This window comes from Rhinopithecus bieti, unplaced genomic scaffold (assembly GCF_001698545.2).
Source record: "Rhinopithecus bieti isolate Rb0 unplaced genomic scaffold, ASM169854v2 scaffold_37463, whole genome shotgun sequence".
NCBI lineage: Eukaryota > Metazoa > Chordata > Mammalia > Primates > Cercopithecidae > Rhinopithecus > Rhinopithecus bieti.
Window position 1 is genome coordinate 895,623 of NW_016815818.1, and position 25,306 is coordinate 920,928.

At 44.8% G+C, this 25,306-nt stretch overlaps 1 protein-coding gene across 2 annotated transcripts in view; it reads right to left on the reverse strand.

Moving 5' to 3' along the window:
* Positions 1-14,773, reverse strand: part of HEPACAM (hepatic and glial cell adhesion molecule) — a 17,088-nt gene extending 2,315 nt beyond the window's left edge. Inside the window, exons 1-7 of one of the 2 annotated variants that reach the window (XM_017853859.1) lie at positions 14,255-14,773; positions 3,374-3,715; positions 2,375-2,656; positions 1,988-2,081; positions 1,423-1,496; positions 1,066-1,133; positions 8-123 (exon numbers count right to left, since the gene is read on the reverse strand). In XM_017853859.1, the coding sequence (XP_017709348.1) occupies positions 8-123; positions 1,066-1,133; positions 1,423-1,496; positions 1,988-2,081; positions 2,375-2,656; positions 3,374-3,715; positions 14,255-14,339 (1,061 nt within the window). In that variant the 5' untranslated portion in view covers positions 14,340-14,773. Of the gene's footprint in view, positions 1-7; positions 124-1,065; positions 1,137-1,422; positions 1,497-1,987; positions 2,082-2,374; positions 2,657-3,373; positions 3,716-14,254 lie in introns of both variants that reach the window. The other variant, XM_017853858.1, reaches the window with a different exon arrangement.
* Positions 14,774-25,306: the final 10,533 nt, after the last annotated feature.

Genomic DNA, 25,306 nt, shown 5'->3' on the forward strand with positions numbered 1-25,306 from the left:
GGAGCGGATGGGCAGCCCTGGCGAGCGGCCGGGCACTGCGGGCGACACGGAGTAGCCGGGCGGGCCGGGCTCCGTCGCGCTTCGAGGCTCCGGGGACGGGTTCTCCTCGGGCTCCGGGGAGTCCTGCAAGGACACGCGCCGCAGGGGTCAGGGGACAGTCAGCCCAGCCTGGGAGCGCGCCTGGTGTTAGAGCTTGCTCGAATTCTGAGGGGAGGGACCCAGTTTCCCTCTGCACGCCCACCTCCTGGAAGGCTGCAGGCAGGTCTGGTTTTCCTGGCGATATGCCACACTGAGCATGGGGCCTCCTAGCACGTAATAGGTGTTCAGTAAATGTTGAAATGCGATGATTTGAATGCTTTTCCCCTTTACTCTCCTCTTTCTACCCATCGTGGAGAGCCTGGGACAGAGTTAGTTGTGGAGTACTGGGGAAAACACCAGAACTGGTGTCCAAAGACCTAGGTTTGACACCTAGATCTGCCACTCATTGACTTGTTTAATCCTGAGCAAGTCATTTAATCTCACAGCCTTGTTTTTTCTAATCTCTAAAATGTGCATGACACAAATATTTCACAGGGTTATTCTGAGTACTGTAAAGCAGGGGTCCCCACCCCCAGGCCGAGGACTGGTACTCGTCTCTGGCCTGTTAGGAACAGAACGACAGAGCAGGAGGTGAGCGGTAGGCCAGAAAGCAAAGCTTCATATGTATTCACAGCCACTCCCCATGGCTTGTATTATCGCCTGAGCTCCTCCTCCTCTCTGATTAGTGGCTGCATTCAATTCTCATAGGAGCACAAACGCTATTGTGAATTGCGCATGCGAGGGATCTAGGTTGCACGCTCCTTATGAGAATCCAATGCCTGATGATCTGAGGTGGAACAGTTTCATCCTGAAACCACCCCCACCACCATCCATGGAAAAATTTTCTTCCATGAAGCCAGTCCCCGGTGCCAAAAAGGTTGGGGACTGCTGCTATAAAGGGATAGGAATATAGTATGGCTCCCTAGAACCAGGCATATGGGAGGGGCTCACTGCATGTTTCTGGGTACCCAGCCCAGAGCTGCTCACCTTGTCCTTCAGGATATAGAGTGCCATGGGGTTTTTCCGTTCCTGATCACCACTTCGAGGGAGGGTGTCTGCTGCACAGGGGAGAGAAGTGGGTGTCTGGACCAGGTACAAACTCTCCCCACCAGCCGGCACCTACTCTCTGTGCTTCCCAAATGGCCCGCCACAACCTCCACAAACATATCTGAATATCCTGGCTCCTACCTTGGCCAAACCTCTCCCTCCTCTGCAGTCTTCGTGCAGTTGGTGGGGAAAGGGTCCCTGCAGAGCTGTTTTCCTTGTCGCCCAGTTCTGCCTTTTCCCAGCAGCCCACTGATCTGAGTGTTGATGGGATGGGTGGCTGGGTGGCTGGGAGCTCACCTTCCGGTTTCATGCGGTCATCATTCTGATCCATGTACTCCAGGGAGTTTTGCTTCTCCAGCTTCTTCTGTTTCCTGTGAATCAATCCAGCCCCACCATGAGCCGGACTGTTGAACGTGAGCAGAAGATCTAGCGGGGACACAGGGAGGGATCTGATGGCCATAAAAGAGGCCTTGTGACAGGAAGATGGGCTGGGTACAGTTCATGAGCTTTGGAATGAATCACATCTAGCTTTGCACCTTGAGTCTGTCACTAGCGTTGTGACTGTGGGCAAGTCATTTAACCAATCCTAGTCTCAGGGTCATTATCTGTTAAACTGCAGATAATCATACTTAAAAGGTAGCAGGCTAATCACAGCCACAGTGCCTGGCCCCAGAAAAGGTGGTTGGCAAGCAAAAAAACTATTGTTAGTGGTGCTGTGGTTGTGGGGGCTTGGGAGCACAAGATGCTGTTGCATACACAATGGAAGAATGGACCTCTTGGGAAGAGATGCAGAGCCCTGGGATGAAAGGCATAGGTTTGGGATGGATTGAAGGACTCAGGTGCTCAGGAGAGTTACCCAGACCTTTTGGAAGGTTTCCAGCAGGCACAGACTGTCACCAAGGTCACAAGGAGGAAGATGCCTCCTGTAGACAAGATGATGTAAAGGGAACTTCTTCCTAGGGGGAGAGAGAAGCAGAGAGTCAGGAGGGACTTCAAAGGGGCAAGGTGTGGTAAGCAGAACTTCTGCCATGGAAGCAAGAGAGGGGGAGCCCCAGGCTGCATGCCTTGCTGATGCTGGTGGTGGAGCTTGCACAGAACCCACTGCCCACCTGTTGGTGTCCTCCATGGATAGTTGGCCTATCGCTGTCCCCCTCCCCCCAGTGACATTCTCTGGGATGTCCTCAGTCCCTCATGGTCACCTGCCTCTTGGGGCTTTGAGTCCTAAAGGAAAGCCTGCAGGGAAACTCACTGTATACTGTGATCTTGACAGGCAGGCTGCGGCCCTGGCTGATGGGGTTCTCTACCACGCAGCTGTACAGATCGTCGTCCTCCATAAGCACGCGGGTGATGGTGAGTACCTTTTGGTCCGGGGACAGCAGTATTCTCGAGTCATTGAGGAGGGGCTTGCCATCCTTCAGCCAGGTGTAGCTGGGCTTGGTGCCATTCTCGTGTGAGCAGTTCAAGGTGAAGGCCTCGCTGAGTTCCAGCACAGTGGTTGAAGCCACCAATACCTGTGGCCTCGAAATGGGCACTGAGCCACAGGAATGGGGGAGCCTGTGAGTCATTGGCTAAGAAGTGTCTCCCTTCCCCTTTTTAGCTCCTTGCCTTCCAACACACCTTTAACACTACCTTCCAACTCAATCTGTGGGCTGAGAAGACTTCAGACATCCTAAGTCCAGTCCTTTCCCATCACTTATTCATTTGTTTCACTGATTATTTATGGAGCACCAACTAGGCATAGTGGGTACAATGCTGAACAATGCAGACATGGTGTTGCCCTCATTCCCTCTTTCCAAATGCCTTCCCATGAACCCTGGGCTTTAATGTCTTAAACTGACCCAGCCAGGAAGATATTTTAGTTGGGCTAAGCCTGGGTCCTACTGTTTAGGTTCAAATCTTGGCTCTATCACTTCTAGCTGTGTGACCTTGGGCAAGTTATTCCACCTTTCAGTGGCTCACTTTCCTCATCTGCAAAATGGGGATGATGATATTAACTATCCCCAGATTATTATAAGCATTAAGTGAGTCAACATATGCAAAGCACTTAGAATAGTTTCTGGCACATGACAATCACTCTACATGTTAGCTGTGCTGTGCCTGTCTGCCAACTTCTAACGTCCACTTGCCTCATTCTCAGCTCCCAAGTGCCTTTTGGGTTGGTTTTCCCTTGGTCTAGCTGGTGCGCTGGGCAGACCCTTCCCCAGTCCCACCTGCCAGTCTTGCCTCTTTCCCTGCCAGAGCACTTTACCATCTACAGTAAGGTTGATGGTCTTTTCCCCAGTGAAGGTGTCGTCAGTGATGGAGATCTCAACCTCATAGGTGCCCTCGTCAGCCAGCTGCAGGTCGCTGAGAAGCAGGGAGCCATTTTCAAAGAGCCGGATACGATCTCGATAGTCAGGCCGCAGGGTGCCGATGACCTCCGTGCCAATGGACTGCACCACGGTCACTGGCTTGTCCCGCTTCAGCTGCCACTTCACTACAGGCCTGTCGCTGCTGGTACTGCTGTACTGCACAGAAAGCAGAGCCGACTTCCCCACGGTGCCGTGGATCAGGCGCACAGGGCTGGTGATGTTCACCCCCTCCAGGGGGTCTGTGAACAGAGGCCCATGAGGAAGAGGGAAGCATCAGACCCTGGGCTCCTTAGCCCACTCCCAACGTTAAGTCCTCTGATCTCCCAAAGCCTCGCCTCTCTGGCTCTTTACTCCCTGCCACTCCTGGCTTCTTAAGCCTGGGTGCTATCTCCTCCCCCACAGTAGCTCTGTGCACTTCTGCCCCTTTGTTCTCTCTCACAGCCATCTCATGGCCTTCAGTCCTTCTTCTACCTGGCCCTTTGCCTCTCTGGCACTTAGTCCATTGCCTTTCTCTTGTGGAAGAGTCTAGCACACCCACACCCTATGCGCTCCATTCATAAAAATATTGGACATCTCCTATCTGCCAGACACTTTTCTTTGTCTTTAGGATATATCAATGAGCAAAGCCGACAAAATCCCTACCCCATGAAGCTTATAAATCATTAGACCTCTGGGTGAATTTGTCAGATCTTCTCGATTGGGGATTGGGAGGATGAGGAGATGGAGAAAGCACGGAACACAGATTCATAAAGAAAGGAGTGGGTCATGAGACAGTGGAGTAAAGGGAAAGCTTAGGGGCCTGAAGACAACTTGACCACTTTCTAGTTATACCAAGAGCCTCCCCCGTCTTTTTTGCAGATGTATGTAGCGTCTTACTAGGCCCACTCAGTGCAGAACAGTCCTACAACTAGGAAGGTGGTTTTGGGAATTCACCCAAACTCCAGCCCAATCTGTACCCCTAGAAGAGGGATTTGGGATGGGCAGAACAAAGAGCTTAGAATCAGAAAAGCTTTTTCAGGCTGGGCTCTACCTACCTCTTACTGGCTATGTGGATTTGGGTACATAATCATTTTAAGCCTCATTCTTCTCATTTGTAAAATAAGGATAATAATAACAAGGCTGGGCACGGTGGCTCACGCCTGTAATCATAGCACTTTGGGAGGCCAAGACAGGAAGCTCACCTGAGGTCAGGAGTTTGAGACCAGCCTGGCCAACATGGAAAAACCCCGTCTCTACTAAAAATACCAAAAAATTAACTGGGCGTTGTGGCACGCGTCTGTAATCCCAGCTACTCGGGAGGCTGAGACACGAAAATCGCTTGAACCCGGGAGGCAGAGGTTGCGGTGAGCTGAGATAGTGCTGCTGCATTCAAGCCTGGGTGACAAAGGAGGACTCCATCTCAAAAAAACAAAAAACACAAAACAAAAAACAAAAAACAAACAAAAAAACCCAACAGCAACTGCCTTATCAAGTTCACAAGATTGGAAAGTACAATATGCATATTTGTCATTGTCATATAGCAGATAGCACACAAAATTGAGCAGAGTTTTGGGCCCTATTATTGATACATGACTTAGGAGGGTCCCATCTCCTTGGAGCTCAGATTTCCTATAGATAAAAGGAGTAGTAGGCTGGATGGTCTCATTGGTTTGTTCCAGCCCTGTAATTCTGGGATTTTACCACTTATCCAATGGATGCCCTATCCAGAGGGCATTTCAGAGACCTCTTAGGAGCTTTGGGACCTGAAAAGATACTGCTATTTGATGTCACCTGGCCTTGTAGAGCAATCCTACCACCCGAAGGAGGGTCTTCTGGAGAGGACGCCAGTTGGGAGCTGAGCTGAGTTTAGCTGAATAGGCACATACATGCCAGATTCTCAGTCCCTCTGCACCCGCTGCCGCTTCCTTTGGCGGTCATTCCCTCTGAAGCTCCCTCTTGCTTTCTCACCCTTATTTCTCACTCTGCTGCTGCTGCCATTCAGTGCTGAGGAAACTGAGCTGTACCTTTTCATTCCTTATTTCTCTCCTTGTGCTTAGAGGGCCAGACCAAACCAAGAGGCAGTTAAGCTAAAAGGTTGGTGGTGAAGATCAAAGCAAATTTTATTTACTAAACATATTAGATCAATTTTGGAAAAGTGTTTTGCTAAGTAGTAAGCTCCTCATCTTTGGAAATGGCCAAGGAAAGCCCAACTGGCTATTTTTACACTTTGCTGGGCCTCAGCTTCCTCCTCTGTACACTGAAGTAGCAAGACCAGAATATCTCTAGGGACCTTCTTAGCTCTGACTTTTTTTTTTTGTTTTTTGAGACAAGGTCTCACTCTGTCACCCAGACTGGAGTGCAGTGGCACGACCTTGGCTCACTGCAACCTCTGCCTCCTAGGATCCAGTGAACCTCCCACCTCAGCCTTCCAAGTAGCTGGGACCACAGGCATGTGCCACTATGCCTGGCTAGTTTTGTGTGTGTGTGTGTGTGTTGTAGAAATGGGATTTCACCATGTTGCCCAGGTGGCTGGTCTTGAACTCCTGAGCTCAAGCAATCCACCTATGTTGGCCTCCCAAAGTGCTGGGATTACAGGCGTGGGCCACCACACCTGGCCCTAGCTCTGATATTCTACGATCCGCTACCTGCCAGGAATGTTAGAATGATAAAACCTTAAAAGTGGAAGAAACAGGCTGGACATGGTGGCACACGCCTGTAATCCTAGCTACTCGGGAGGCTGAGGCAGGAAAATCACTTGAACCTAGGAAGTGGAGGTTGCAGTGAGCTAAGATTGCACCACTGCACTCCAGGCTGGGCGACAGAGCCAGACTCCATCTCAAAAAATAAATAAATAAATAAATAAATAAATAAATAAATAAATAAAGCAGAAGAGACAGTTCTACTGATTAAAGCTGAATGTGTGAATATCATATGCTTGCTGTTGAATGAAAATCTTAATTTGGGGCAAGCAAAATGAACACCATAAACTATTTTCAGACTTCTAAAAATTAATGATACTTTCTTCCCACAAAATCTTAAATAAAAACAGACAAATGAAATATGGTTCCATCTCACCTGCTTTGGTAGAAGAGGGGTGGGGATGCGTCCTGTCCCCTCAATAACCCAAGAAGCAACTAGGAATCCCTACTGGCTCTATGCATCAGATTAAAGTCCATTTGACCACATGATCCGTAAGGTTTCTTCCAATTCTTAATTTTTGTGATTAAGAAATTAGGTTCAAGGCATGGCTTGATTTAGAAAAGCAAACTTTCAAATTTCCCTGAGTAGGCAAATAGGCTTTGGTATGTATAACAAGAGGTGGTCCTGAAAAAAGTCATGAGCTTTATTAAAGGCCACTGGGGTGATGATCAAATAGCTAGGGAACATCTACCTCCTTTCTCGGGACCCAATGTGCAGTAGTACGCTATGTACGTGAGGGTTACATATGCAGAGGCATCCTGGAGTTTAGTAAATTGGTGTGTGAAAGGAAAATAAATCTTGGGGCTCCAAAATCACTAAGTTAAAGAGAAAAATCAAGCTGGGAACTGTTATAGCAAACCTGCCTCCCATTCTATTCAAAGTCACCCCTCTGCTCACTGAGATAAATGCATATCTGATTGCCTCCTTTGGAAAGACTAATCAAAAAAAGAAACTCAAAATAATGCAACCATTTGTCTCTTACCTGCCTATGACCTGGAAGCCCTCTCCCCACTTAAGAGTTGTCCCACCTTTCTGGACCGAACCAACGTTCGTCTTACATGTGTTGATTGATGTCTAATGTCTTCCTAAAATGCATGAAACCAAACTGTGCTCTGACCACCTTGGGCACATGTCATCAGGACTCCCTGAGGCTGTGTCACAGGTGTACGTCCTCAACTTTGGCAAATAAACTTTGTAAATTAACTGAGACCTGTCTCAGATATTCGGGGTTCACAGGTATAATGACCCCAAGCACCAAACTTTGAGGATTCTCATTTCCTTTTTCTAGAATCTGGACAGCGACAACCTCAAAAACAAGTGGAAGGGATTTCCCCTTTCGCTTCTATCTTCTGTCTTCTCCTGGAGCTTTCCTGGCTTCCATGCTCTCCTGTCCCATCCAAAATCCTAGGAACCTTTTCGCTATGTATTTCTCCCTGAAGCCTTTCTGCCAATTTAAAGTTGATTTATTTTGGATAAAAATATTGGAGGAGTTATGGCCTATAGATTGCCTGAGGCCTTACCCTCCTTTAGATAAGTCCCCTCATCATGCCTGTGAACATGGGCATGTCCGTGGGTCAAAAGGATGTATCACATGTGTTCATAAGTGAATGAAGGAGTCTTTCTTGAAAGCTGACAGAGCAGTTTGCTGAGCAAACACTGTTTCCCAAAATCTGTAGCCAGAATCATGCTCTGTATTAAGTTCAGGGTTCCACAACTTTCAAGGGACACAGAGAACTGGGACAGGAGCCAAAGCACGACACAGAAATGAGGAAATAGCTCACAACTAAGGTCCAGAGTGGAAATAAAAGGACTAGGACTGCTCAACCTTGAGAATCGATTAACTTAATCATTGTCTCCAAGGCATCATAATGTAGAAAGTTTCTGTTCCCACCAGAGGCTGAAGAAAAGGAAATGAGAGCTCAGCAAGTTGTACCTTATCAACCTCAACAATGCAGTACTGGAGTAGGTCAGTGGGCACTCCTCAAGTAGGATTTTGAGCTGCTGTGATACCGGGGAATGTCAAACTTTAGGGTATAAGAATGCACCTGCAGATAGCCTTGGCTTTTCTTAATAGGGTAGTCCCTTAGAGAAATCACCATCCACTCATTTTTATGTGTTCCCTTTCCTGAGCCAAAGTTTCCTTTCGCCAGTATTTGTCTTAAATTTACCTTTTAAAAGTGCCAATGTGGGTAGTGCCAAATATGTGTTCTAGGACTTGGTCTATACACACCTTATCCATATTCCTAACACCAAAGGCTGCTGCCATGTCCCTTTTCATCTGAAAAGTTTTTGGTTTAGTTTGGGTCTGTCTCCACAAAGAAGTCTCTTCATCCTTTTGGCCGTCATAGATACCCTTCCTTGGGCTTTCTCCAACTGTATTATTTCCTTTTATGGTGTGGTAGCCAGAACTGCATCTAATAATCCAAGGGCAGAACACCTCGGTTTCCTAAAAGGAAAACATATTGTTTCTGCTTTTGGTTTTTAATATTATTACTAACTAATGAGGATCTGAGAAAACTACCCCCTTCCTCTGCTGTTACTGTATAGGTGCCTCACTTCTTGTGTGGATGTTGGGGCTGCTGTGTTGTATTCTTATGTTGTTATCCTGTTGAGGCCTACAAGTCATTTGAAGTGCCAATTATTCAGGGGTGTGAGAGAAAACCAGGAAACAGAAGCTGTGAAGAAGGCTTTCGGGATCCAGGAAGAAAGGAGCTGGTAGCTTTTTATCTACAATCTAAGGAGTGTAGATGTTCAGGAATGTGTACCTAGTTAATAGGTATCAAGATGGCACACAGAGATTTACCATGTTTGTGGACTGGAACAGTCATTCTTGTTAAGCTGTCAATTCTCCTAAACTGATTTATAGTTTAATACAATGCCAATCAAAATCCTAGGAGGTTTACTTTGTGATCTTGACACAAAGATAGACAAATAGATCAATAGAAAGTCTGAAAACAGACTTAAATATTATTGCTCAAATGATGACAAAGGTGATACTGCAGTGCAGGGAGAAAAGTTCTTTTCACAAAATAGTGCTGGACCATGTAGGATAAAAATGAATTGACCCTTACCTCACACCTTACACAAACATTACCTTTGGATGGATTGCAGATCTAAATATGAAAGGTAAAACAACAACGTTTGAAAAAGAAAACAGACTATGCCGTTGACTTGAGGGCAGACACAGATCTCTTATAAAGGACACAAAAGTGGTAACCATCAGAGAAGGAAATGATACATTAGACTCAATAAAATTAAGAGCTTCTATTCATCAAAAGATACTATTGTGAAAATGAAAGGCAAACCATAAAGTGGGAGGAGATATTTGCAACACATATATCCTATGAAAGGCTCATAAGCAAAATATATAATTTAAACTCCCACAAGTTCACAATTTTAAAGAAATTCAAACAACACAATAGGAAAATTGGCACATTAATTTTAATAGAAATACAATTTAAAATTTTTTTTTTTCTTCCAGCAACAAGGTGTCACCCTGTTTCCCAGGCTGGACTGCAGTGGCGTGACCATACCTCACTGCAGCCTCAAACTCCTGGGCTCAAGAGATTCTCTTGTCTCAACCTCCCAAGTAACTGGGACTACAGGAACACACCACCACATTCAGCTATAGGGAAGAGGTCTTACTACATTGCCCAGGCTGGTCTTGAACTCCTGGCCTCAAGCAATCTTTATGCCTTGGCCTCTTAAAGTGCTGAGATTACAGATGTGAGCTATCATACCAACCTTAAACCAGAATTTGATACTAGTTCATACCCACTAGGATGGCCAAAAGGAGAAAAAGAAAATACAATTATTGGGAAGATATGGATCATCTGAAACTCTCATACATGTTGATAGGAGCGTAAACTGATACATTCATTTTTGAAAACCGTTTGGCCATATCTATGAAAGCTAAACACACAAATACCCTATAATTAAGCAATTCTACTCCAAGGTGTATCCCCGAAAGAAATGCCCATATCTGCTCTCCAAAAGACATGTACCATTATAGGATATATAATAGTAACAACTCTATTCATAAAGCCCCAATGGGGCTAAGTTGGTTGGGTTGGTTTGGAAACAACCAAAGTGTCTATCAAAGTTGAATAGAGAAATAAATTGTGGCATATTCATACAATGGAATACTATACAGCAGTAAGACGAAACAAACTAATCATGCAAAATGAATTTCCATTAGAAGTTAGGATACCACTATAATCCCAGAGGGAAGATAGTAGTAACTGAGATAGTATGAGGGTGATTCTGAGGTGCCAAAATGTTGTTTCTTGATCTGGGGGTTGATTACATGGGTTTGTTAACTTTTTAAAGGCTCACCAAACTGTATCTTTATGCTAAATGTACTCTCGTATATAATTTTAATAAACAATTTTAAAAATGACAGCACCTGCAATGTGGGGGTGAACTTGGGGCTAAAGAGCATGGAACCCAGATAAGAGACTTGTTTCTATTGGGTGCCTAGAGGATGGAATCTCTTGTATTCCAGACAATAAAACCATGGAAATCAGATTACCTAGATTTATGGCATGCTGTGCCTATGTCTGTCAGTTAATGTCCTGGTCTCTAGAAAATTCTTATTTGAACGTTTCATAAATTGGAATTTAAGAATTGGGAAATAAAAATGATGAATTTAGAAAAGCTTCATTTGTCCATGTCAGGGCCAGAGTGTTAAAGACTGTGTGCTCTGTGACGCCTCAGGGCTAGCTTGGTAGTGTCTGCCATAGTACAAGATTAAGGTAAATCTTGGGGAGCCAGGGCCACATGGTCCAGTCTCCCCTTTAGTGCCAATCTTAAAAACTACATTTCCCAGCCAGCTTCCCTTGCTGTGAAGTATGGCCATTTGACTGAGTCGTAGCAAAGAGAACTAGTGCAAGTGATACATATCACTTACAGACTTTGTTTAGCAAAGTCTTCCTTGTATGTCTCTCCATTAAAAAAATAAAATAAAATTCTCTACCTGGAAGAAAAGAAGATAAACCTCATGGTGATCTTTGGAAGCACATGTCAAAAGTTGATTGGCTTGGTCCCTGAAAAACTTCATGGAGTAGAGTCCTTCCTCTTCCCAGGCCTAGTCTGAAACTACAATGGACTATCACATAGTTAATGCCGGGAACTTAAATTTTGGAATTTATTGTTCCCAGAAGCAGACATTTTCCTAAATAATATATTAGGGATGGGAGGGATTCCTTCTAGAATCTCAGCTCTTATTACTCTTTAGTCCACAGCAGTACAATGGCCTCTCCCAGCACTTACCTCTTATCTATCATAGGTCATTAACTAATATCCTATTAGCATAACTTACATTATAATTTTTTTTTTTTTTTTTTTTTTTAATGAGAAAGGTTCTCGCTCTGTCGCCCAGGCTGAAGTGCAGTGACATGATCATGGCTCACTGTGGCCTTGACCTCCCTGGTTCAAGCAATCCTCCCACCTCAGCCTCCTGAGTAGCTGGAATTACAAGCGTGCACCACTAGGTCTGGCTAATTTTTACATTTTTATAGAGATGGGGTTTCGCTATGGTGCCCAGGCTGGTCTCGAACTCCTGGGCTCAAGCCATCCACCTGCCTAGGTCTCCCAAAGTTCTGAGATTACAAGCATGAGCTACCACTCCTGGCCACATTTAGAATGTTTTGGTGTATTTACTAAGTTACATTTTTCCACATACAATATCCTTGATCACCTTTTGTTTTGTCCCAGTCTTACTGACTGACGTGATCTTTCTGTAATTTTTTTCCTTACCATTTGATGACCAGAAAGAGTTTAGGGTCATCTCTGCTTTGTATATTTGTGTCATTCCTATTCTCAACCCACTATCTCCATACCTTCAGCTCTCGTTATTTCTTCAGCTCATTGTCATTTCACCAAAGCCAACAGTAACTTCTTAATTGCCTTATCCAATGGGCTCTTTCAGGTCTTTGTCACATTGGATCTCTTTGACACATTCGATGGTGTTGATTTACTCCTGAAAACTCTCAACTTGCTTGATTTTCTGGACAGTACCACAGGCTTCTAGTCCTTCTGTCTCTCTGACTGTTCCCTCTTTGTCTCCTTAATAGGCATTTCTTCTTCTGCCTTCCTCTCCAAATCTTGAGGTTACATGATGTTTCATTTTCATCCCATTTTTTCCCCTCCTAAGTAATATTATCTATTTTTATTGTTTTAACTCTCACCTATGGGCTGACAGCTGCCAAATACCTCTCTCCAACCCTGACCTCTCTGCCACTCAACTCCAGGCTATATAACATCTTCATACAGAAGCCTCGTAGGTATTTCAATCTAAACATGTATGATACTCATTTTTTTGTTTAGGTTTCACACAGCAATCCTCCCTCCCTAAATCCTCATACTTCTTACAGGTCACTAGCTCCTGACTTTACCTCTAAAACATTTTCTCAGCGTGCCTCATTCCCTCTATCTTTATTATAATTTCAGTCCATGTTATTTCTCTTATTTCTCTCCTGATCTATTGCAATAGCTTTTTGACCTGTGTTCCCCTCAAATTCATATGTTGAAGTCCTAACCCCCAAGTACTTCAGAATGTGATCTTATTTGTCAATGGGGTTACTGCAGATCTAATAAGAAGGGATCATAATGGAGTAGGGTGGACCTAATCTAGTATGTGTCCTTATAAAAAGGGGAAATGTGGACACAGACATGCAAACACGGAGAATGCCATACCAAGACTGGAGTGATGCTGCCACAAGTCAAGGAATTACCAGAAGCTAGGAGAGAACCCTAAGGCAGACCCCTCCCTAGAAGCTTCAGAGAGAGCATGGCCCTGCTGGCACCTCGATCTCCCACTTCTGGCTTCCAGGACTTTGAGATAATGCATTTCTGTTGTTTAAGCCACTCGGTTTGTGGTATTTTGTTACAGGAACCCTAGAAAATGAATGCAAACTTCCTTTCTTATTTTATTTGCCTCCAGTTTCCCCTGCAATGGCCCCCTGCAGACTGAGTAAGCTATCTGAAAGGTATGTGTAACCCTGACAGTCCCCAAATTAAAAACCACTCACTCCCCCACCTCTCAACCCCCAGATGATGAGTCTGGTTTACAAAGTTCTTGCCTAACTCAATTCATGCTTTTCTCTCCAGCAGTGATGAACTGCCGGGCTCCGACTAAACACTTGATGTTATTTCAAGCTGTTGACCTTTGCTCATTTCCCAACCCTAACACCCACTTATACTCCTACCTTTTTTCCCCATCTTTTAAAATTCAGTGCACACATTCCTTCTACCAGAAAACCTCCCCCTGATATTCCCACACCCTGTGTCCTACCCTACCAACCCCCCCTCCACCAGCACCACCTTCCCGGATGGGGTAGGTGACCTTTCTCTGATTGCTATGCATTCTCTGCATAATTGACTTATGATAGTTCCTGCAGTTTAGTAAAAAGATCTCTGCATCTGTTTGCCCCACTAAGTTGTGAATTCCTCGGCACTCTGTAACTGTGTGTGTGTGTGTGTGTGTGTGTGTGTGTGTGTGCATGCATATGTGTATGTACTCATAAATAGGTATACTTAAATAAGACCACTTCTCGAAGGATTGGTAGGGGGCGGTAGAGGAGGTAAGCAGCTATGGAGTGGAGTGAATTATGGATAGGTGGGTATGGCTATCCCACACTAGGAGGCTCATTATCTCCAAAGATTCTTTCATCTGCCTTACTCTTTCACACTCAGGGAGGCCAGAGTCGGGGACTGGGGAGGTACAAAGAGAAGATTTCCCCTACCCCCGCCCCTCAAGCCCCACCACAATCCCTTGGAAAGAATGCCGGACTGGCCCATGCCAACAAGTCATCCCATACGAAATGGCCCAGTGCCCGCCATCTAATGTACTGAATGCCGTGGGAGCTCCAAAGTCATGCAGCCTTTTGGGGGAAGGGGGCAGGGGCCGCGCGGGAGGCACACGGAATAAAGAAATATGTTCAACACTAATGCCTGAATTCCCTGAGATGCTTCCCACGGCAGCTGAGCTCTCCCCCACTCCCGCCCCAAAGGCATTCAGGCCCTCCACTCTCTCCTCCCTCTGCTGCAAAAGCCCCGGGTCCTTTCTTCAGACCCTTTCTTACCCTCTGGCCTCCTACCTGTCTGGATCAGAAGAAGGTAGACAAAAGGAGCGAGGTGCAGGGCCCTGGAGGCTCTGGACAGGGCTCCCCTTTCTCTCTTCATTTTGGATGGCGTTCTCCAGCTCTAGTGGAGACAATTAGCATGATTTCTCCACTCTGGGCACGTCCCCTTTGTACCACTCGGAGTTTCTCTGCCCGAACACAACCCTGCCAACTTCCCTCTGAATACACAGAGCTCTGTGTATTGCTGGACTTGTTCTTTCCTCTCCCTCAGACCTGGCATTTTCTAGTTTCCTAGCCCTACATCCCCAGTTTGGAAGCGGGTATCTGCTTAGGAGATAATCTCCAACTCCGGTTCCACCATGGGGGGCACCGGCAGCCCAGCAGTTGGTTGCTTGTTGGTGCTGAGTCCCACTACCTGGGGAGATGAGGATCTGGGCTCAGAGCACTGAGCTGGGACACACACTTAACTGGACTTTGTGTCCCAACCTACCCTGTCTCCACCTCACAGTCCTTCTCCCTGAGGAGGAGGGTACATGCCAGGACAGACCTCCAATAAGCTCTGAAAGGGAGGGAGAAGAGCTTTTAAAAAGCTGGGAAGTGAAAGACTCCAGAGAATTGCTGAAGAAATGGAAAACCCCTGTTCCATCCCAAAGGAAGAAGACTGGAAAACAGCTTGAATTCTATTATTTTTACACTTGTCTTTCTCTGGCTTGGAATTTTCTCTTCTATCATAGAACCACATAGATGCTGGAGACCTCTTTCCAGAAGCCACTCTGTTCATTCCCCTGCTTTCAGCCAATTTTCTAGAACATGTCAGAGCAAAATGAAGGTAATGTCCTAATAGCCAGCATCCTAGGGTTCTGTTATCAGCTTAACAGCCTAGCTGTGAGCTCCTGTCTGGAGGTTGTGAAGAGGAGAAACACCCTAGCTCTACTCTGACCCCCATTCACGTGTTCACACCTTTTCATGATGGCGGCCAAAGGAATGGATGCCTAGTAACTGTGATCTTGGGATGGGCTTGCAACCTCTTTGAGCCTCCAATTTCTCATCTATAAAATGGGGAAATAATAGCTTTCTTGAGGGGAATTGTTGGGAGGATTGATGAAGATTTGGTACAGAAGAGTACCTAGCAAATCTTTTGTTACAGAGATGACATTTTAAACTTTTTACAAATCGCCTTTTCTTGTTTCTTTTTTCATTCATGCTGGGATCTTTATATTTTTGGGAGACCAAACTTCACAACTTCCTTGTTGATTATCCCTAAACCCTGGTCTTGGTTTTGTAAATGCAGCAATTATCTCTCTAAATATTCTTTTTACATACTGGAGAAAGCCTGAGTAGGTCAACTTTCCAGAACTGAAGCATTATTACATAGCCCTTCTGAGTCTCGGCAGAGGGAGAAGAGTTGGGAGGCACTGAACTTCACAGAACTCTCCGAAAACATTCTGAAATATATAAAGGGGATTCTTTTTTCCTTTTGCATTTCGGTGTTTATGACTTTTCCCTAGACAACTCAAGGCACCTTTCTTCCACTGGAAGAGCTAATGTTATTATAGCAGTACACAAAAAGAAAGAGTCAATATTCGGCTTCTGACATTTAAAATAGCATTTCAAAGTCCATAGTAAGATGAAAGGCTTAGCCAGTCTTTGTAAGTGACAAAGGAGTATTCTAATTTCTTTTATCTACCCCTTGACATATCATAGATCAGCCTGTGGACTGGATCTCAGAGTCCTTCTGGAGTATAGAAAAATGGCCCCTTTGCCTGTGATAGCTGGGCCTTGAGGCTTATGGATGGGAGTAAAAGGAGGATGCGGTGTTTGGAAAATAGAAAGCCTGCAGTCTGCCCTTGTTATCCTGAAGCACTGTGGAAAGAAAAATGTGCTAGAGGGAGACTAAGAGGATCTAAGTTCTCAATATCCCCACTTCCCTGCCCCAGAGGTGGCTCTTTATACCTGCAGAGAATTTGCAAGGGTTTCTAGGTTTCCAGAAGCCCTTGAGGAGACTCAGAAGTGCCGAGAGGATAAAGAACTGGCAGGAAGCAGAAGACTGAGCAAAGGCACTGCCATGTATGGGGATTCTGAGGCCAGAGGCAACAGCTGGGGCCACCTACTGCTGTGGTGGGAGCCTCAGGTAGCTCACCAGGCCAGGAAAAAATGTTGACTCCGAGTAGAGACTGGTGGGAAACCTGAGAATACCACGCAGGTCCATAGACACCATCTCCCTCTGTTGCCACAAGGTTACTTCAGCCACACCACCTATCTTTACCCCAACTCTTATTAGAGAGGAGCTGGTATTGGGAGAGGACATTGGAAAGACTGCTTGAACAATTGCCTGAGCTGTCCAAGCAGAGACTGAGCTACCTAAAGACAGTGTGAAAATGGTTGGATCAGACTGGGCTTACTGAGGTGGAGTGATATTTTCCTCTGCTACCCTGGGGGGTGAGAGGCTCATGTGGAAGATCACAACAACTACAAAGACATAAAGGCATTCCCTTTCCTTTATACGTCTGAATGTACAAGGAGCAATTTTGCAATCTTGCTTCCAGTGAATGAGTAGGCCTTTAGAAACTTATAATCATCTACTTATGTGCCTTTCTCTCCTAACAAAGAGTTCTTTGATTTAAGAGCTGTCTTATTTGTCTCTCTGTCCATAGTACCGAATACAGGGCAGGCACATAGTAGGTGCTCAACAGGCAGTTGCCAAATATTGAATGGATAAGCCCTTGCCTTAGTTCCTTTAGAGGGGCTTCTCAAGCAGCTGGACAACTGGGGGTTGGGGGGGATGAGCAAGGGAGTGAGGCTACAGTTTGTGGACACATATGAAGCACCCCTTGGGAATTCCCAGAAATAACCGGGGCTCACTTTGAGTGGGGACACTGATCCAATAGGCAATTGACTTACAGAAACACAAATAACAGCCTCACACATGATGCAGAGTGTTTATCTCAGCCGTCTTGGCTCGCCTTATGTTATCCTTCCTTGTGTTCTTTGAGTTTTTTCCTCTGGGTGTGTCTGTCTCATGTAATTGTTGATGATGCTGGCTGTTTTATTTTTTTTAAGGGATATTCTGACTATTAATGTCACATTTCTTTAATGTCAAAAATATATTTATATTTGTTAGTCCACATGTCCAATTTTTGGATCAGAAAGTGTGGTTATTGTGGCCATTTCCTCATGAGCCTACAAGTCTTTCTGGAGCAGGGAACGTAATTCTTCATTCCTCTGGGTCTCCCCATGGGGCCCAATTCTGAGCTCTGCATAACGAGGCTGCTCCAACAATGGTGTCGACAAACTGCTTGACTGATGGCAGTCATCCCTTGCTCAGCCAAGGCCCACGGACCTGCCTTTCCTGAGCACTCTGACAGATTCATTTCTGAAGGCACTGTCCTCTTCTGAGCAGCGTAGCCCAGTTCTCTTGGCCCCTTCGCTGCACACAGTTGCTTCAGAATACTCCTTATTTGGAAACCCCTCTGGGGCTCTGGAATCTGGACTTCTCTCCCCTGCAACAGCGGCAGCCCTGGCTGCTGGTCCTCACACCTCTGCACTGAGCACCCAGACAGAGCCCCTGCAGCTCAAGATGGAGCACCTCAACACAAATGCATCTACCAGCAGAAACTCAGAAGTATCTGTCTCTAGAATGGGAGGAAGGAGGAAGCTAGTGATTTTAACCAAATCACCATCCGATGCAAATCTCTGTGAGAGCAGGCCAAAACAACAAATAAACAAACAAAAAAGGAGGCTAAGAAACTGTAAAACTGAACTCTATCTTCTGAGAACTGAAGGTCTTGTAACAGTCACAGAGCAGCGGACTCACTGTGCAGCAAGAGACACTTATGATAACCTTGTCTCACGTCTCCATTTTTTCAGATGAGGAAACCAAGGAGTAGCGGGGGTTAAGTAATTTGCCCAAAGGTAAATGGCTATCTACTGATGGACCCTGGACTCCCAATATCACTTAAAAACAAATGAACAAGCAAAATCATTTAAAAATTACTTAATAGTAAAGGCAAGAAAAAATAACACACACATGAATGACATGTGAATAAGTACCATTTTAAGTAATTCTACTATTAGAAGTAAGAGTGTCCCCACCCACCTGGCCTGTTCCTCTGTCTCCAGGGAATAATGGTAATACTACAAGAGAGGTTTAGAAATCATGCCTACTAATAATATCCCATCAGTGGTGACTTTTATGTTTAGCATGCCTCCTCCTCCCCTTCATTCACTTCCTGCTATTAATTGAGTCATATCTGTCTCCTCCACTAAATCCTGAATCATTATTGGTAGCAGAATGAGAAAAAGCCTTCCAACTAATGGCACCAAAATTCCTGTGAGTGAGGAAATTTTCTTTAGCGAGAAAGTTACCTTGATATGCCACATGAAGTAGAAGGTAAGACCTTGAGCATTAAGAATCAAGGAACACAAAGATAAATTGCTCCTTGTCAGAAATAAAGAGGAATTTGGGGGCAAGGAAAGTACAAAGAGAAGAGAGATGAAGACAGGAAGAGGGGATGGTGGGGAATTGAAGAAAATTTAAGAGCAGCTTGCATTGTTACACTGTATACCTCCCCTCCTTTGTCTTCTTCAAAACTTCAACTTGAAGAAAACTTCTTCTTCAAAACTTTACTACACTCAAATGCAGTATGTATGTGTGCTTCTAGCCAATAAAATATGGCAAAGGTGATGGGATAGGCACTCTCTTGATTAGGTTACAACATGGAAGACATAAACCAGAGAGAGATTGTCTAGTGTACTACCATGGCATGAGAGGCCCCTGTGGCAAGGAACTGCTGGCCTCCTCTAGGAGTTGAGAGCAACTGTCAGTCAACAGCCAGCAAAGGAAAAAAACAAAAAACAAAACAAAAAAAGGAACCTTAGTGCTACAACCACAAGGAACTGAATTCTTCCACAGCCATATGAGCTTGGAAGAGGCCCCCCACCGCCAGGCTTCAGAAAGGAACTTGGACAGCTGACACCTTAATTGAAGTCTGGTGAGAGACCCTGAGCAACAGACCTATCTAAGCTGTGCGTGAACTCCTGACCCAAAGAAACTGTAAGAAAATAAATGTATTCTGCCAGGCATGGTGGTTCATGCCTGTAATCCCAGCACTTTTGAGAGGCTGAGGCAGGTAGATGGCTGGAGCCCAGGAGTTGGAGACCAGCCTGGGTAACATGCAAAACCCTGTCTCCACAAAAAATACAAAAAATTAGCCGGGCATGATGGTGTGTGCCCAGTGACTCTGGAGGCTGAGGTGAGAGGATCCTTTGAGCCCAGGAGGTTGAGGCTCCAGTGAGCTGAGATTGTACCACTGCACTCCAGCCTGGGTGACAGAGCCAGAACCTGTCTCAAATAATAATAATTCATGTATGCTGTTTTAAGCTGCTAAATGTGCAGTATTTGTTATGTAGCATAGAAAATGAATACAATTAGCATGTGTGCATTTATACTGACAAAGAGGACTGAGTTCTAGGTTTGGTACAACATGGTATGGAAAAAGGACGACATATGTAGAACTGTGAAATGAGTTCTAAAGTGACTAATTCAGGTGAAGCAGGAGAATGGAGTCAGGGATGATCTTGAAAACCTAGGCCTTCAAAAATTTGAAGAAATATTGGTATCTTAATTTGGGTTTCCTCAGAGGCAAATCCTAAGTCAAGAAGTCAAATAGTTTATCCAAAAGGTAATTGCAGCAGAACCAGGTAGTATATTGGGGGAATGAAACTGGAAGGAAAGGAAGCCAGTAAAGGCTGCATATAAAGCAAATCACTATTGTGGGCAGCTAGAGCTTATTCTTCCTGGGAGCCCTGGGTGGTAGTAAAGAATATGCCTCCTAGGGGATAGGGAGCTGGGGTATTTATCCACCAACTGCCATCAGATATGAGCTAAGGGGCTGCTTCTGAGGGGTAAGGAGAGGTTAATTTCTGAGGCTTCTTACCTCCCTGTTCTGTTTTTCTCTCTCTCTTTCTTTCTCTCTCTCTCTCTCTCTCTCTCTCTCTCTGTGTGTGTGTGTGTGTGAGAGAGAGAGAGAGAGATAGAGTGCTACTCTGCATTTGACACTGTTAACCACTATATATATATACACATACACACACACATATATATTTGCTTATTTATTTCTTCCAACCCTATCTTACAAACAAGAAAACAAACTTCTGAGAGGTCAGCAGCTTGTTGAGGTCACATAGCTGTTAAATGGCAGAATTTGGATTAGATCCCAGACTGATCACCAAAAAAGCTTAGGCTTTTGACCAACCCCTAACGCACCAGTAGAAAGTCCTCCTCCTGGTATAAGCTTTTACCGTCCAGGACCTACTCCCTGACTAAGCTCTCTCCCCACTCCTTGGACCTGCTGGTATTGGTGAAGGTATTTTCTTTTTCTTTTTTTTTTTGAGATGGAGTCTTGCTCTGTCACCCAGGCTGGAGTGCAGTGGCATGATCTCTGCTCACTGCAGCCTCCACCTCCCGGGTTCGAGCACTTATCTGCCTCAGCCTCCTGAGTAGCCGGGACTACAGGTGCCCGCCACCACGCCTGGCCAATTTTTTCGTATTTTTAGTAGAGATGGGGTTTCACCATCTTGACCAGGCTCGTCTTGAACTCCTGACCTCGTGATCTACCCACCTGGGCCTCCCAAAGTGCTGGAATTACAGGTATGAGCCACTGCACCTGGCCTAGTGATGAAGGTATTTTCATTTTTATTTTTTGTTGTATAAATCTATATGCAAATGGTACCGGTGTTGTCTCTACCATAAGTTTGATTTCTCCTAAAGGACAGAGGACTCAGGAGGCAAACACCAGTCAGAGAATTTGTAGAGCTGCAGCACATTGCCTGGGAAACAACGAGTTTGTATGAGGCTTTGTGTTGAGAGGAGGCAGGCCCCAGCTCCTACAGCAACCTCTGAATAAGAGACAGATTAGCCAGCTCCCTTCAGAACAAAACAAGCTTTCTGTATGCCTGGACAGTGAGGAATGGCCCCCCTCCAAGAACCTTTTTTTTCTATTCGTTTTCTTTCTAAAGTTCTCCTAGGTGGTCCTACTCTGGGGGCCTCTGAAAAACATCAAATAGAAAGTAGAAAAGGAGTCAAAAGGCACCTTCATCCTGAACACTGGTTTTGCTGGCTGCAGATTTCTGTAAACACGAAGAGTTACTCAGATGAAAAGGGTTCTGCAGAGATATGGTGTCTCCACAAGATGTGGAGTTTGTTGGGAGAAATACATGATCCCGGGGGTGGCATGGGGTCCTGGGTAAATTTTGGAAGGGCAGCAAGGAGATGCTCCCATTTCTCTACTGAAAACAGGAGAATATCAAAGTCTTTTATACTGAGAGTAAATATTTGATTTTTGAATAGAATTCCGGCCCCCTCAGAAGCTGAGAGGGACTCAGGCTTGTGTCCATGGTTGCTAAACGTGCTCTATTCAGCCACTCTCCAGAGGAACAAAGAGGAGAAATTAATTGGCATTAAAGGGCTGGAAAGATCCAGCTTTTGCTGACCTACTTAAGATGCAGCAAGGACATTCTGGAGAATGTCTCTGGAGTTCTGTTCTTGTAAAACTTCAGTGCTCAAATACAAACAGGTTGAAAAATCATGGGGAAGCCACAAATTACACCCCAACTCATGAAAGGCTTCATTGTTTCCCTTCTCCGAGATCCTCAGATGGTGTTGACCCACCAGCCGAGTCAGGGGAAGGATTCGCCACCCTCTGCGGTTGTTCACCCTCCTACCAAAGAGGGGGGCTCAGAAACGGGAATCAGCTGGCTAGCATCTGATAATTGCCTACTGTGTGAAGAACACTCTGTGTTCCAAACATTAATAAGAGTGGTGGGATATGGAGGAGGAGGAAGGCGCCACATTCAAAAGTAATAGACGACATGATCCCTGGATCCCTGTCTAGGAGCTGAAATATATTATAGCCGGGAAGGCTGCGCCTACATCTATAAGCAAGTATAATTGATAAAATATTTGCATTGCTCTTTACAAATTATCTTTTAGAATATTATTTTATTTAACCTTCTAACAACGCTGTGCAGTGGGATTTTTTTTTCCTTCATTTTTTCCAGGAGGATCATAAAGCTTAGAGAGGTTAAATAACCTGCTCCAAGTCACACATTTTACAAGTTGGCACAGCCTAGACTTAACTGTGCTTCCTGTCTAGTGTTCATAATGCTGTACCCCTGAAAGAGGTTGCCTTCAGCCAGGCCCAGAAGTAAAAACTAAGTAGGGAAAGGAGAGTTCTGAAACAAGATGTGAGAAAAGGGATCAGGCAGGTGACAGGACCGTAAAAAACAAAGCTTAGCAAGGGAAACAGAGCCCGCACTGGTTAGGCCAGGGACACTAAGAAGATAGATTTGTGATACATAGGATTCAACATGTGGAGGAACCATATTTCTTCAAAGAAGGCCCTAGCTAAGTTGTTAGCAGAGGTGGCTTGAAGACAGCCCCCAATTTTTCCCCTTGTTGCAGTACTTACAGGATTTGGCTTTGTCTAGTTTAAAGATTCTTGCCAAAGTCAGGCCTCCAAGATTCTGTATCTGGTTTGTTGCCCGGCAAACTAAGGAATGTGATTTGTCAAGATCATCTGGTTATAAGTGCCTGAAGTTCAACTGGAGCTATCTGAAACAAACAGGGAAGAATTTCTTGCATTATGTAAGAAAATTTTTCAGGGAGCAGGAATAATTGGAAACAAGGCAGTATGCTGTATCTGTACTGCCAAATATAGTAGCCATTAATTAGCCCATGTGGCTAGTGGGACTGAGGAAATACACTATAAATTTCATTTAATTGTAATTAAACTTAACACACGTATCTAGTGGTTAACATATTGGACAGTGCAGCTTGTCATGCAGGCAGGAGAAGAAGACTCTTGATGGAGCTAGTTAAAAAATAATCTTGGCAAAGGGCTGTGGCTTAGGTCACACGCACAGCTCTGGATCAATCACTGTAGCAAGGAGACTAGAACACCATCCCAGGCTGGGCCATGTACTTAACCCCACAGTCACAGGTGGGGCCATTGCTAGAAAAAGTGGGAGAAGAGATGCTGGGAAGACAAATCAAAATCTTCTAAGGTTTTATGACCTCTATCTTGCTTCCTAAAAGTATATTAGCAAGCATTTACTGAAAGTCTATTATGTATGATATATTTTACATACGTAATGTTACTTCTCACAAAACACAAACAAACCCTGAAGGGTCAATTATTATTACATATGTTACATATCTAGAAATAAAGACTCAGATAATGTGACTTGACCACAGACAGTAAATTGCAGAACTGGAACATAAGCCCAAGTTTGTCTTTAAAACGCCTTTCTCCACTGTAATATGCTATCCCCAAAGATTTGGGATATAGAAAATGTGACTCTTAATAGTAGATAATTTAAACAATTACAGCAGAACACACACAAATGAATAACTTGGCTTTCTCCAAATAGTTATCTAGAGAGCCTTACTGCTTTTTTAAAAAAATAAAATTCTATTTTCATTGTGGAAAAATATACGAAATATACAGTTTATCATTTTAACTTTTTAAGTTATACATTTCAGTGGGATTTAGTACTTTCACATTGCTGTGCAGCCATCACACTATCTTCTCCAGAACGTTTTCCTCTTATTTTCTCTTTTAAGGCCTCATGTCTTACACGTTTTAGGGGTTACATTTTTAAAATTCCTTTTCAAAAATTGCTTTTAGAGCTGGCAAGCTATTTTTTTTTTGACACGCAATCTCACTCTGGAGTGCAGTGGTGTGGTCTCGGCTCACTGCAAGCTCCGCCTCTGGGTTCACGCCATTCTCCTGCCTCAGCCTCCCGAGTAGTTGGGTCTACAGGCGCCCGCCACCACGCCCGGCTAATTTTTTGTATTTTTAGTAGAGACGGGGTTTCACCGTGTTAGCCAGGATGATCTCAATCTCCCGACCTTGTGACTCGCCCGCCTTGGCCTCCCAAAGTGCTGGGATTACAGGCGTGAGCCACTGTGCCTGGCCCTGCAACCTATTTTTAAAGTATCTTTTTTTTTTTTTTACATGTGCATAACGTGCAGGTTTGTTACATATGTATTACTTATGCCATTGTTGGTGTGCTGCACCATTCAACTCCTCGTGGAGCACCCATCCATCATCATTTATATCATGTAGTAACTCTCCACTTGGCCAAGCCCTCCTCTCCCTCCCCCCTCCCCGGACGATAGGGCCCCAGTGTGTGATGTTCCCCCTTCCCCGGAAGTCCAAGTTATCTCAATTGTTCAGTGCACCTATATGAGTGAGAACATTGCTGTGTTGGTTCTGGTGGGGGCTGTTCTTTGATTGTAGTTGCTAAGAAGATTGTCTTCAGGCTGATCCGATGTCCCGAGGCGAGGAAGGACGCAGAGGAGCGGGCAGGGCCCGTTTGTGATCGGGCAGCATGAGATTCACGTGGCGCGGATGTCATATGTTAAAGTATCTTTAATTTAGAATTTTATACTTCAAGAGATTTTTTTTTTTAAAAGTCAAGCATAGAGTGAATAATGTAAGTAACAAGGATAGATAAAATAATGTTGGCTAAAACTAGCTTCAAAGAAAAAGTCTCGCCTGACCAACATAGCGAAACCCTGATCTACTTAACACAAAAAATTATCTGGGCGTGGTGGCACATGCCTGTAATCTCAGCTACTTGGGAGGCTGAGGTGGGAGAATCTCTTGAACTTGGAGGCAGAGGTTGCAGTGAGCCAAGGTTGCATCACTGCACTCCAGCCTGGGCGACAGAGAATTTGTCTCAAAAAACAAAAAAAGGAAAAGTCTCCTACCTTAGTCAAGCTTCTTTGGCTTCAAAGAATAGATATCCCAGTGAAGTACCATCAGACGAGAGGCATATTGCATGAATACTTAAGACCTGGATCTGGAATTGGAGGGCTCAGTTTTGAGGCCATTCCAGGAACCAGTTTTTGTAGGTAGCTCTGATTCATTCTGCTTGTCTCTTTTAGTCTTCAATATTTACCAATGGACTCATCTCAGAGCTTGTCTATGGTCTACGTTACAAATCATATAAAATCTAATGCAAATTGGCATTAATAATAAATAACTTTATTGGCTCATGTAT